At 54.2% G+C, this 12,693-nt stretch overlaps 6 protein-coding genes across 6 annotated transcripts; 4 read left to right on the top strand and 2 right to left on the bottom strand.

The window, feature by feature from the left end:
- Nucleotides 1-12: 12 nt before the first annotated feature.
- On the top strand, nt 13-4,119 carry QC763_103200 (uncharacterized protein; the record flags this gene model as incomplete). Its single annotated transcript, XM_062906879.1, has 3 exons — nt 13-1,674; nt 1,696-3,194; nt 3,252-4,119. The coding sequence occupies 3 exons, from the start codon at nt 13-15 to the stop codon at nt 3,916-3,918; spliced, it is 3,828 nt and encodes a 1,275-aa protein (XP_062769773.1). The 3' UTR covers nt 3,919-4,119.
- An 861-nt stretch (nt 4,120-4,980) lies between these two features.
- On the top strand, nt 4,981-5,520 carry QC763_0003990 (uncharacterized protein; the record flags this gene model as incomplete). Its single annotated transcript, XM_062905092.1, has 2 exons — nt 4,981-5,206; nt 5,373-5,520. Exons 1-2 carry the CDS (start codon nt 5,103-5,105, stop codon nt 5,518-5,520), a joined length of 252 nt encoding a protein of 83 aa, XP_062769772.1. The 5' UTR covers nt 4,981-5,102.
- An 897-nt stretch (nt 5,521-6,417) lies between these two features.
- Nucleotides 6,418-8,120, top strand: QC763_103190 (uncharacterized protein; the record flags this gene model as incomplete). The annotated part of the gene is made up of 3 exons (XM_062906878.1): nt 6,418-6,474; nt 6,531-7,551; nt 7,621-8,120. The coding sequence occupies 3 exons, from the start codon at nt 6,418-6,420 to the stop codon at nt 7,941-7,943; spliced, it is 1,401 nt and encodes a 466-aa protein (XP_062769771.1). The 3' UTR covers nt 7,944-8,120.
- Nucleotides 8,121-8,382: 262 nt separating this feature from the next.
- On the bottom strand, nt 8,383-9,408 carry RPP1 (RNA-binding RNA processing protein rpp1; the record flags this gene model as incomplete). Its single annotated transcript, XM_062906877.1, has 1 exon — nt 8,383-9,408. The coding sequence occupies one exon, from the start codon at nt 9,406-9,408 to the stop codon at nt 8,383-8,385; it is 1,026 nt and encodes a 341-aa protein (XP_062769770.1).
- A 405-nt stretch (nt 9,409-9,813) lies between these two features.
- Nucleotides 9,814-10,659, top strand: OP-2 (Rhodopsin-like protein). Its single transcript, XM_062906876.1, has 2 exons — nt 9,814-10,211; nt 10,303-10,659. The coding sequence occupies exons 1-2, from the start codon at nt 10,068-10,070 to the stop codon at nt 10,510-10,512; spliced, it is 354 nt and encodes a 117-aa protein (XP_062769769.1). The 5' UTR covers nt 9,814-10,067; the 3' UTR covers nt 10,513-10,659.
- Nucleotides 10,660-11,275: 616 nt separating this feature from the next.
- QC763_0003950 (uncharacterized protein) lies at nt 11,276-12,419 on the bottom strand (the record flags this gene model as incomplete). The annotated part of the gene is made up of 2 exons (XM_062905091.1): nt 11,276-12,298; nt 12,351-12,419. The coding sequence occupies 2 exons, from the start codon at nt 12,417-12,419 to the stop codon at nt 11,276-11,278; spliced, it is 1,092 nt and encodes a 363-aa protein (XP_062769768.1).
- Nucleotides 12,420-12,693: the final 274 nt, after the last annotated feature.

The following is a 12,693-nucleotide window of genomic DNA, read 5'->3' as shown; positions in this document are numbered from 1 at the left end:
ACCCAACGAAACATGGACCCCCAATCACCACCAAAACGGGTCACTCGGGCGCGTGCCGCAGCCAAGGCTGTTGAGCCGGCCTCGAAGACGACAAAGATTATGACTGCTGCGGCCAGGACGAAGACGGCCCGTGGTACACTGACGACCTCCTCGGCCTCGACGCTCAACACCACCACGTCGCGAGGATCTCTCAAGCGGAAGAGCCCGTTTGATGACGAGGAGGAGGAAGAGTCAGATCATGAAGAGCAGAAGCCCACCAAGCCATCTTCAAGTCTCGCTGTGAAGCCTACCCGAGGACGTGGCAGGCCCAAGAAGGCAACAGAGGCCCCATCAGCGCCAGTACTATCTACATCAACAAGGGCTAGGGGAAGGCCAAGGAAGACTGTCGAGACCATCGCATCCGAAACCGCTGCCAGGACAGCCCAGCCCAAGAAGACTGCCACAGAGCCCGGACCCGCTGCCGCAAAGAAGCCAACGACCCGCCGCCCTGCCACAGCTGCTACCGCGAGCACGGCTGCCAAGTCCCTCGCTAAACCAGCGATCAAGAAGACCGTCAAGTTCGAGGTACCTGAGAAGGAGAATGTTGTGCCGCCCTCGAGGAGCTCGACACAAGCTGCTAGCACAACTGGAGCCCTGAACAAGAAACCTGTTCGCAAGGGAGCTACTGCCACCGGCCGAACCGCCCGTGCTACCAAAGGAGCAACAAATGCCGTTTCCAATACAGTGAGTTCCACGAAGGATAAGCCACTTCCATTAAGTCCTAAGAAGATCAACCAGCTCGCCGTGAGCCGGGCCGCGGAATCCGACGACGAACTCGGTATGGACGAGAAGGTTCCCGTTCGACGATTCAAAAAGGCACCCGTAAAGCCCGCCATGGGCGCCACCAAGGCCCTCGCCTCCTCCCTGGACCGGAGACACCCCACGGAGAACGACGAAAACGTGCCGGTCATGCCTACCTCGGATGCCACACTCACCCTCATGCTCGGAACCCCCGCAAAACGGCTACCTCCATCACCCTGGAAAGGAAGTATGAAATCCCCTCCGCGACGCGTTGATGGTCTTTTTGCAGCCTCTACCTCTCAAGCCCAGCCTGAAGGTCAGGTATCCCCCATCAAGTGTAGCCTTTTGCAAACACCTGCCAAGCGACAGCCCCTTGCCATTCCCATTGCCTTGGGGAGTGTCGGTGGCAGCCAGGTGAACCCTTCGCCCTTCAAGTTTTCTCTGCTCTCATCCCCAGCTAAACGCTCGGTTGTCTCACCGATCAAGAGCTTCCCGCCGAGGATTGAAGAAGAGGAGGAAGAGTGCAAGAGCCCTGCGCCGAAGCCCACGTTGCTTGCCAGCCCTATGCCAGCTGTGCCGGTCCCTGTTGAGCAGGAGGCCAGGACTCTTTCGGATGAAGATGGTGACATGATCATGGGAAACACAGACGAAGAGGAAGAAGATGATGTCGCAGTCGTGTCACCGGAAGTCCCCGAGTTTCCCGGACGTCTCTCGACTATTCTGCCCCGACATGCAGACCCGGTTCTGGCTCTTGAGACGAGCTTGTCCGAGGAAGAAGAGGAAGAGAAGCAGGAGCAGGAGGAAGTACACATCGACGATGTCGTTGAGAACAACGAGAACAAGGTCGATGACGAGATTGAGGAGCAGGTGGAGCAGGTGGAGCAGGAGGAGCAGGAGGAACAGGAGCAGGAGGAGGAGGGAGAGGAGGAGGGAGAGGAGGAGGAGGAAGTGGAACTCATCGAACAAGAGAATGACGAAGCCGTGGCGGAGGATGACTCAGCCGAGACTATCCTGCAGGAAAATGAGCGAGTTGAGGAACAGAGTGAGGAAATGGCAGTTGACAGCGCCGATGCTGAGGAACCTGAGAAGCAGGCTAGGCCTGCTCCCAAGGTTGCGCCTGTCCTATTTCAATTTGGCCTCCGCGAGAAGGACCTGGACCCGTACCAGAGCGAGGATACAGACTCTGAGGATGAGGCTCCTACCCGACAAAACCCATTCTCGTCTGCCTTCACCGCGCTGCCCAACACTCCATGCCGTCGTTCCTCGTTGAGGACTCCTCGTGCTCAGACCAGTCAGCCTAGGATGTCGTCTGGTAGGAGCACCGCCAAGAGGGTTCGTATCGATGACAGCGTTGGATTCACACCCTTGGCTTCTCAGCTCAATGGCTGGACTGCGGGACCTAGCCCTGTGAAGACAAACAGCAAAGCCAACTCCCCATTATCAGTATCACACGAAACAGATGAGGAGGAAAACACGTCTACAAATGAGGATCTCGCGACTCCCGGTCTGGAGCCCGGGAATGGTTTCTTTGAGAATGAGATGCTCAATCGGTCCGATGCCATGGATGTTGACGAGGAGGCGCTTGATTCCAGCGCTGAGATTGAGACTCCTATCCTCGAAGACATCACTCCCATAGAAGAGGATGCCGCCCTCGCAGCTGAAGCAAATGAGATGTCCCTCATGGAGCCCGAACAGGCTGAGGCCAACATGAGCAATTCGATTCATGACGACACCATCTCTGAGGCAAGCCAGGAATACGGAGATGAGAATGAACTGCCAGTGGATCCCAACATCTCTTCTAGAGCCACCACTACAGCCAGTCCTGTCCCTCCGGTTACTCCAGCTCGTACCCTGCGCCCACGAGAAGTTCACACCGTTGCAAAGGTGCCTCTCAAGCCGGCCGACGACTCTACTCCTCGCCCTAAGCCAATTCAGCGTGCCGGCAGCGCCTCGCGTCTCCCCGTTTCGAGACCCACAGATCGCGTAACTCGGAGCGCAACAGTTATCTCGTATACGCCCACCAAGACTGAGTTTGTTGAAGAACTGGAGGATGAAGAAGAGGCACAGGCCAAGTCTGTCCCACCCGTCACTCCGGCGAAGGGTGATATCTGGTCGACTCTGGGGACCCCTGCTCGCACCCCGAGACGGGATCTGAACCCAGCACTGCTCCGTGGGGCAGTCGTCTTTGTTGATGTTCACACCACTGAGGGTGCTGACGCGAGCGGCATTTTTGTTGAGCTGCTCACGCAAATGGGTGCTCGATGCCTCAAGGAGTGGAAGTGGAATCCCACCAACACGGATTCCAAGATTGGAATCACTCACGTGGTGTACAAGGATGGTGGCAAGCGTACTCTGGAAAAGGTTCGCCAAAGTGAAGGCGTGGTGCAGTGTGTTGGAGTGAGCTGGGTGTTGGAGTGAGTTGTTACCTGTCATATTTCACCTTCTGAGCCAAGACTAACCAAGCTCAATAGCTGCGAACGTGAGAACGAATGGCTCGAGGAGGGCCCCTACGCCATTGACACCCAGATTATTCCCCGTGGTGGTGCCCGTCGAAGGAAGAGCATGGAACCGCGCGCCATGTCCAACATGAACGGCACGCTCATTCCCGCGCCCGTGAAAGGTAGTACCTCCAGCAACTCTACGCCGACCAACTCCTCGACTACTCGCACCGGCAACCAAACTGCTCCCACGACCCCGGCCAGCAACCGGAGCAGCAGTCGCCGTGCCAGCTCCCTTTGGGTGCGCACCCCCGAGGAGCCCCGCATTTCAGTTGATGATATCGACTCGGAGGACGACAGGGAGCATAAGGAAGACGATGATGACACCTGGGGCGTGGTGTTGACTCCAGTGCCCAAGACCCCTGCCCCTGAAGCCATTGCTCGCTATGTGGCCAACATCAGCCCTGGCTCAGACATGTCATCTGTTGCTGGTGACGATGATGAAGACGAGGAACGCAAAAGGCAAGAGATGCTCACGCGCACCTGTCCACCCAAAAGGGCAACATTTATCGAGCTCGGGGAGCGGGTGCTTAACAAGGAAAAGGATGAGAGAGTCTTGATGAGATTGATGGCTGCTCGCAGGAAGAGCTTGCAGTTTGCGCCAAAGATTGGAAGCCCATTGGCTAAATCATGGCGTTGAGTTGGGTAGGGGGGGATCTTTGTTTGTGGTTTTGTTTGTTATGACACGCTCTTTTGAGAGACAGGATATGACATTGATGGACTAGACTGTGGTTTGGGTTGGGGGGGGGGGGGTGATGAGAATAACATTTGGAAAGGCGTTCCTGGTGGCTTCTTCTTTTACGGCATTGTCGGGGTACTTTAATCAGAGTAGCTGTGTACACTGGCATTGCTATCTATGTTTATATTGATTGATGCTATCGTGGATTGTGCTGTTGAGGTGGGTTGTCAGGTGTTGTTGGTGCCAAGCAGCAAAGCACATAGGGTACTGAGAGCTCTTTAATTACATCCTTTTGATGTGGGAATGTCTTCTTTTGGCAAGTTGCCTTTTACCCCTCCTGCTTTGCGATAATAAAAAGCAACTATTCAGATGAGCCGACTGGGCTGCTGGTGGTGTTTGCTCCCAAATTTAATGCAATCTGCCAGTAGATCAGAGCTAAGGCTTTGTTTTCCAGCTGGAGATTGAGGGGAAGTCGGCAAGATGATAATCTGAACTTTTTCACCTTAGCGATGAGATATCGCGGGGTATATGGTGGGATTGGGGCGGGGTAAGGGGAACGATTCATCTCGTCATGAATTACATTGGGATCGTGTGTCCTTGGTTGAATCCCTTTGAGCGACAGAGAGTCACGCCAAGGGAAAGTAGGTAGAGCCGACCAAATCAACTTACAGAGGTTCGCCGACTTAGCAAGAGCTCACTACTTCTTTTCGCACTCAAATCTCTAAGCCGTAGCTCAAAGGGATGCCTGAGTAGGCTGGGTATGCCGTTCAAGTCCAGCATCATTTGATAGGAACACTGTGGGCTTATCTCAACTGGCCCGCATTTCCAGGAACAGCTATTCGTTTACACCGGGAGGTTCTTTGTGGGTTCTTCCGTAACGTGCTCCGCTTCCAATTGATCCAACGATGTTGACAACTTCAAGTGCCGACAATCAACTTCCGACATCTCGTTCTTTTTCTTCACATCTTTGTGTATATCCTTCATTGGCCAGCAATCCGACATTTTTCTGATCACGTCTTCACCGGGCCGCAGAAAGCAGGCCACGCGATCCGATGCGGCTCGATGCGCCAGCCCTCACAAAACCTGGGGCAGGCCGGGTCTCATGAGGCGCTCGACCATCCAATATCACACTTCCCCGGACTTGAATGGATTGCGATAGGTTCGACTTCAGACCTCAACTACCGAGCATGTACAGTCATATTGTTCGGTTCTGTTTCGTTCACCTCGCTCTCTGCGAAAGTCCTGCAAGGTGAGTTTAGCCAAACATCATGCTACTAGGTATCACTGTTCCTATCGTCGTCAGCAATGAAGAAATAGGAATCCTTCCCCGACGCATCACCCTCTCATCAGACCATCTCAAAAAAAAAGACGACGGGGCTCTTGCTGGTTTTTGTGCTTGTCATCAAAGCAGCCAGGCTCCCCTGCGCCGCTCAGGCATTGGCCTGTTTCATCTGGGCCGACCTCCGACAGGAACCGTCGGGGGTCAGTCTCACGCCCCCTCACGGCGTGGGGACCGCCAGGGGGTCAGCCTTGAGCCGCAAGGTTCCGCAACTGCGGGAGTGACAGGGGGGTCAGGTCCAGAACACGTCTGCCGATGACCACCTTTTGGGTCCCTTTTGGCGACCACAGTCCGTGATCTACGTGATGATGCTGCCGGGGCGTTTAAGCATGTTTTCTTGGTATTTCCCCCCTCGGCCTTCTCCTTCCTGGGCTTGTATTCTCCTTTTTTGTAAGCAAATACTACGCAAACAAGACACAGGAGTCAGCAGGGAAAAAAAGGTACAGTCTTGGCTTGGCTCTCCAATGGCGCGCCCCTTGTCCAAAGTCGAAACAGTTTCGATGCCACTCTGTTGAATTCCTCTCTCACTCCTGAAAGCTTCTTTTCCCTCTCCCTCTCTCTTGTTTTGCTCAGCAGCAAAATGGTCCCGTCCCGTCAGTTTTGATCTTTCGTTTCTCTTTTTCTCTCTTCCCTCTTGTTGCTGGTCTGGACCTTTCAACCCACGTTCCTTAACCCACACCACCCTTTCCCTTCTTTTTCTTGACGTTTGATTCTTTATTACTTGGCGGCGGTGCCCCTGTTTGTTGTTGATACGCAACTCCCCACAAGTCCTTTACACGTTCGCGGTTCATCCAGTTCGTCTTGTGTTTGTTGCTCGGTAATCGATCGGAGGAGAGCAGTTGCGGATTTGTTGTGTGGCGACCTCGAGACTTTGTCGTCCTCAACCTTGTCATCATCATCATCATCATCGAGGAGGAGCGCCAATCGATTTCACCAACGTTTTTTTATTTTATTCCACCACTGGGTTGATCCCATTCGATTCTTTATCGACGGCTGGCCTGTTGTGTCCGCTCCCTCGTCATTTTGTTGTTGTTGGATTTGGGAGATATCGGCATTTGCCTAGTGCCGTTGTTGCGTGTGTTGTTGGACAGCCCGAGTGATTAATATCTGTACATGTTACAATGAGGCCTCATGTGTCTTCGTTAGCACTTTTTCTGGGCACCCTCTCGCTCGCCCAGGTAAGAGATTTCTCTGAGTGGGAAAGTTGAGATTGTGGAACTAACACTTGAGATAGGCAGCTGTTTATGAGCGAGATGGGGCAAGACTGGCGCGTCGCCAGAATGCCCCTTCGTCAGCACCAAACTTGGCGGATGGATTCATGAGCATCTACGACCGCATCGTTGCGAGGCAGGAGCAGGTGACGGTGACCGAGACGGAACGGCAGACTATTACTGTTGGGGGTGACGGCGCGGCGGGTGCGGTTGGGAACGCGACTGAGACAGTGACCATCACAGAGACTGTTGGAGCGGATGGTGCTGCGGCTGTTACTGTCACGGCGCCGCCGGTAACGGTTACGGTCTGTAATGGGCAGGTTCAGGAAGGGGGAGAAGCTGCTCAACCGAGCGAGGGAGATGTTTCGCCTCCCGCTGAGGGCGTCGAGGCCACGGCTACTGCTCCGGATGGAGCCGTTGGAGCTATCGAAACCGGAGCCGACCCGGTTGCTACGCCTACGCCCGCCACCGATGGTCTTGCCTCGGGTGGTGTTGGTGTCGTTGTTGTGCAGGTTCCTACCGAAGCCATTGTCACCAGCGCGGTTGAAACCCCCCCTCCTGCGGTTCCAACCGAGGAGGCACCACCCGCTGCTGACCCAGCCGTGACCGACCCTGCCGCTGCCGATCCCGCCGTCACCGAAGCCCCCGCCGCCGGTAGTGACGCACCCGACACCCCTCTCCCTCTCCCGACCGAAGACGCCAACCCCCCAGCCGAAGGCAACCCCGAGCTCCTCCCTCCTCCCGGCCTCTCCACCGAAGAACCCGCCGCCGCCGAGCCCACCCTCGACCCCGTGCCCGGCGTTGTCCTTTCAGAGAGCACCACCACCACCGCCGCCGAAGCAGGCGCTGAACCCACCCTCGCCCCTCTCCCCGGCCTAGACCCCAATGCAGGCGACGCCGCCTCCTCTCTTGCGCCCCTCCCGGGTTTGGAATCCTCTACCGCTGAGGCCCTCCCAGTCGAAACCCCCACTTCCACCGAGGGCGCCGCTCCAGCAGAGACTACACCTGCTGAGGAGTCCGCCCCAGCAGAGGAAACCGCTGCTCGTAAGTTACCTACCCCCCCCTTTTTTTTTAAATAAAAAAAATCATCTAGAGTGATGCTGACCAGAGTAGCAACAACCCCACCCCCACCAGCAGCCGCCTCATCCCTGGACTCGACCCTCAGCCTCGCAAACCCCACCCCCACCGTCCCCTTGATCCCAGAAGGGGCCTTTGGCGGTGTCGCAAGCCTCATCCCCATCGCCTCGGCCGAGGCCCCGCCCCCACCGGCAGCCACCACACCAGCCGTTGCGAACGGTGCGGCAGAGAGCGTGAATAATGGTGGTGTTGCTGTGCCGGTGGTGGATATCGACCTGGAGGGTGTGAAGCTGGAGAGCCAGTTGAACTTGGGGGGATTGGTGCAGGCTACTGCTGCTGCTGCTGCTGTTGCCATTTAAAACAACCCCAAGGAGGAAATAGATGTGCAAAGAAGACATCTCTCTGATGGTACATATACTACATAAAGTTTAAAAGACACATATGAAGGGGAAATATACGAGGCAGGACTTTTTTTTTTTTTAATGATATGAAAGAACGAGGGAGTTTTGAACTTGTATATATAGCGATTTCTTCTGGGTTGACGTTCGTTTTGTTTGTTATTAGATGTTTTTTTTATATTTTTTTCGGAATGGAAGAGGGGGAAAGGAGCAAGTCTCCTGTGTTCTCAACATCATTCTTTGTTTGTTCTTGGTGAATGTGCTGTTTCGTAGCAGTTATGATGCCTGACAAGAGATTCAACAGAGCCAGAACACAGGCCTGGGTACTTGAACACGTCAAAACGTCTTCAAAATGGGGGTATCAAATGCCTCTATCTCTCAAGCCCTATCTCACAAACACTCATGCCATCTCCTCCTTCCTCATCTTCTTGTTATTCTTCTGCTGACCACCACCACCACCACCACCCTTATCATTATTCTTCCTCTTCTGCCCCTGTCCCTGCTGCTGCTGCTGCTGCTGCCCCTTCTGCTTCTGCCCCTTCTTCCCCTGCTTCCCATCTGTCTCCTCCTCCTCCCCCTTCGCCCTCTCCGGTCCCCCCTCCGCAACACTCACAATATCCACCACCCCCCTAAACCCCCTCCTCCTCACCCCCTCATTCACCACCACCGCCCTCGCCCCCGTCCCCAACCCCTCAAACCCCCTCTCCGGCCCCAACCCCCAAACAGCCATCAAATTCACCACATCCGCCGGCCCCCTCAGGCCCAAAGCCGATTTCGCCTCGCTAGAAATCACTATCCCCCTCCCCTTCGTAGCCCGGACCAGACTCTGCACGTTCCCGATAAAGATACTCCTCGCCCGTGCCGACTCTGGGTTCAAAGACGAGAGCTGGACAGCCTGGCTGTAGCAGACTTCGAATCTGCTCCCTCGGTGGACGGCCGCCATGGCGGTGCGGGGGTGGATGTGGTACCCCAACGGACGTGTCAGATCAAGGGAGATGAGGGCGGGCGGGTCGGTGGTGTTGTTGCAGGCCCAGGTGAAGGACCTGTCGGATGTTGGGCGGAGGGCGAGGAGGTCGTAGGCGCGGGTGAAGTCGGGGAGGCGGTAGTTGGTTGTGGCTGGGTCGGTGATCTCGAGGGTTGCGCGGCGGAGGATGGTGGGGAGGGAGGAGGAGGGGAGGGAGGAGGAGGCTGTGGTTGAGGGGGTTGTTATTGAGGAGGGAGCACCGCCACCACCGGCTGGTTGTTGTGGGTTGAGGATGGGGATGGGGTTGGTTATTGGGCTGGGCGAGTATGGGATTTGGGAGCCGGTGATGGTGTTGTTGAGGGCTACTACGTCGTAGCCGAGGGTTTTGGAGAGGCGGAGGGTGTTTTGGAGGTCGGAGGGGGAGAGGCCTGGGGACCAGGCGATGTTGAGGTCGTAGAGCATGGTGGGGGGACTCGAGACAGTATGTGATCAGCGGTCGTGTAGTCCAGTCGCGTGTCGTCGAGGTTCGAATTGATGCTGCCGGATTAAATAAAAGATAAAAAAAAGTATCGTTGCGGTCTAAGGTTGCTAATGTAGTCTCAGGTTATAAAAGCGCGCCCGTAGCTCAATGGTTCAACCGTCGCGAGTGTCGTTGGTAAGAATGTCAATGGTTAGTTCGATGCAGATTCAATGAAATGCCATCCCCAAGCTGCTTTGGCGCTTCATCAAAGTTTTGGACTTTTTAGTGGGGTTGACAGGTGTGGAGAGCTCCCACCTGCCAAGCTTCAGCTTTCATCCAATCAGTGCATAAAGCACAGGCGTGGGTGCCGAGATCCCCAAGCTTCTTGGCGGGAGCTTCCCGTGTCTTCCTCGCTCTGGACTCTGCGCAATCGGAAACACAGCCACGTTGGAACACGCAAAGCGGCAACCCCCAGAGCGTCTTCGTCATTTCAACCTTCCCGAGATTAAATCGAACAGGTTCATCCTTTCTCTGACAAACCACCTTCCATCATCATCAACACCGACAGCTCTACCTAGCTCTACTCCGTATACTCCACCATCAACTACTCTATATACACCAACGGCGCATCGCAACATAGTATAGCTCAGCAACCGTCAACATGTGTTTGATATTCACGTGTGGCGAACACACGTTCCGCAAGGAAGTCGAAGGGTACGAAGGAATCGTCTGCCGCTGCCACAACTGCGGCAACTACTCGGCCTCTGTCATCAAGTCGCATCCCTGGTTTACCTTTTGCTTTGTGGTATGTTTTTGAATCATATCCCCGTTCCCTGCTCAATCGTCGATCCATGAAGGTTGGTTAGTTACTGACATGTATGCGCAAAATGATGTAGCCCGTCATCCCTCTTTCCATGAAGGGCTACGAAGATGTCAGCTGCCGAGTGTGCAACTATTCGCAGCCGCTTTCGCACCGGCAGGATGTTCAGCACATGCGCGGGGGAGGGGGGCAGGGGATACCGATGCAGCCTCCGCCTCCCGGGCAGGGGAATCAAGGATGGGGACATGGGCCACCGCCGCCTAATGGGCAGATGCAGTATAAGTAACAGAGGGGGGGGTGAGGTATGCAACAGAAGGGGAGGATAAAGTCGATGGTGCGAAGGAGCGCGGATGATCTAATATGGCGTTGGGGAATGTTGAATTTTTTTGGAATTTTTTATTTTTTATTTTTTTTATTTTTTTATAATTTTTTTCTGAGGGGGGGCGGTTGGTTGATGCTTGGTGGGTGTTAGGTGTGTAGAAGCTTCACCGATTTGGGCACACAGTACACTGGATACCCGGAATGTGCTTTTTTTTATTACTGGTGGTTCGTCACTGACGGCTCCAAGGGCAATGTTGGGGGTGATAGCCATCGAGCTCTTTGTTTTGAGGTAGCAACAAGACCGGATATTTAACGAGGTAATCGTCTGTAGGTAGTCACCCTGCCCACAAAACAATTGAGACACTAAAGTAAGTTAACCTATACTATACTATAAACTATACATCAAAAGTAAGTTAATAGGCCTTTAAACGATCTTGTAAGGCCTGTGCACTATTTTTGAAGTGTTGTGAACTATTTGTTAAGGCCTATTGTAAACTATCTTTGAACGCATATGGACTATCCTTTTAAGGCATGTAAACCTACTGTATTGTCTCAATTATTTTGTGGTGAGGGAGGTAGTTTACATACCCTTTCTTTAAGCAATGAAAATCACTTCGAATCTCTTCATGCACGTCTGCTCATCTCTGTGACATTAGGTATTATAATATTACCCTCCCGCCAACATCCATACATATTAGCCCCCGAGTCCCATCCCATCTCTTACACAATCACTCCTCATCCACCCCCCAATCCTCCTTCCGTCCCCAAGCCCGCCCACCCCTTCCCTTTCCGAACCCCTTTGCAAACCCAGCAGACTCTGTGCAATCGGGATCCTCGACCTCAATGGTGGGCGTAGGGACAGGCGTAGCAGTCACAAACTCCAAGGCCTCCGCCGCCGGCGTGGTCGTCGTCTTGACGATTTCCAGCGTTGTTGACGTAGACACAGAGTTAGTAACTGCCGGTCTGGCTGGGGGGTTGTAAAACAAGGACACAAAAAAGGTGCTTTGTTCACTGGTGGTTGCGGGCCTGGTGCTGGTGGTTGTTGGTGTGCGGGTTGATGTGGTAGTGGTGGTGGTTGGTCGTGTTGTCAAGGGGACCGGTGATCTTGTTGTGGTGATGGAGGCGGTTGATCTTGTTGTTGTTGTTGTTGTTATTGTTGTTGTTTTTGTTGTTGGGGGAGTCGTTGTGGTGGAGGTTGTGAAAGAGGAAGGGGCAGAAGTCACGCGGCGGAGGGGGATGGTACTGGTTGATGTGGAGGTTGTTGTTAAGGTGGTGGTTGAGGAGGAGGAGGAAGAGGGGGGGGTGACGGTGACGGTGACAGCCAGGGCGGTGGTGGAGACGGTGATGTCGACTGTCTCTGTCAGGGTGATCAAACTCGTGGTGGCGGAGAGGCAGCTGCTGGGGGTTGAGCTACGAGACGTGACGGTGGTTGTTGAAGTGGCAGACCGGAAAATAAATAGCTCAACAGTAGTTGAACTGGTTGTAGCCACTGGCTCTGATGTCACACTGGTTGATCTCGTGATACCGAGGAGAGGGTTCAGTGGATTCAGGATCACTACTCCTGCTGATACCGCCAGAGCGGCCGCGGCACCGGGGAGCGTCACCGTCACACCGCCAGCTACCTCAGCAGATGTCATGTAGCTCGGTATCACCGTGAGGGTGGAAGGCTCTGCTGTGGTTGTGGTGGAAGATGTTGTCAAAGCCTGGTGCAACTCTTGAAGTAGCTGGTGAGATCGAGCATGATTCCTCCCCTGTTGCAAAAGTTAGATTTCACTCTCATGTCCCGGGCACAATACATCTCACCAAGTGTGGTGCAGCGTCCACGGTCCTGATTAGGACAATCAAGGCGCCGAAAAGAAGTGGGAGTTGCATGATGTGTCGTAGTTAGAGAAGCGCCTCTGATGATCTGCTTCAGTAATCTTCTCAGCATGGCAAATGCATCGTATTATACAGTTCGTGTCAAGAAAGGGGATGATCACCAGGGAGAGCTTGGAATCGAGGGCACAATTCAAGTGTAATGCGGAACAGATAAGATATACATTGCCGCTATATAGGGATGAATATCCCACGCAGCCAGACGAGACATACTGCCATGCAACCCTAGAATGAGCCCCTTGACAAAATCATCTGCACTGTAATGGCCGCT

The sequence above is a fragment of the Podospora pseudopauciseta genome, chromosome 1, assembly GCF_035222475.1.
Source record: "Podospora pseudopauciseta strain CBS 411.78 chromosome 1, whole genome shotgun sequence".
Taxonomy (NCBI): domain Eukaryota; kingdom Fungi; phylum Ascomycota; class Sordariomycetes; order Sordariales; family Podosporaceae; genus Podospora; species Podospora pseudopauciseta.
Note: the sequence above shows the minus strand (reverse complement) of the source record. Positions and strands in the feature narration are given on the sequence as shown.

Bases quoted from the DNA above. Each gene is read 5' to 3' on its own strand.
- OP-2 (XM_062906876.1), top strand. From the start codon at position 10,068: ATGTGTTTGATATTCACGTGTGGCGAACACACGTTCCGCAAGGAAGTC. The intron at 10,212-10,302 runs GTATGTTTTTGA...AAAATGATGTAG, and splicing joins GGTTTACCTTTTGCTTTGTG to CCCGTCATCCCTCTTTCCAT.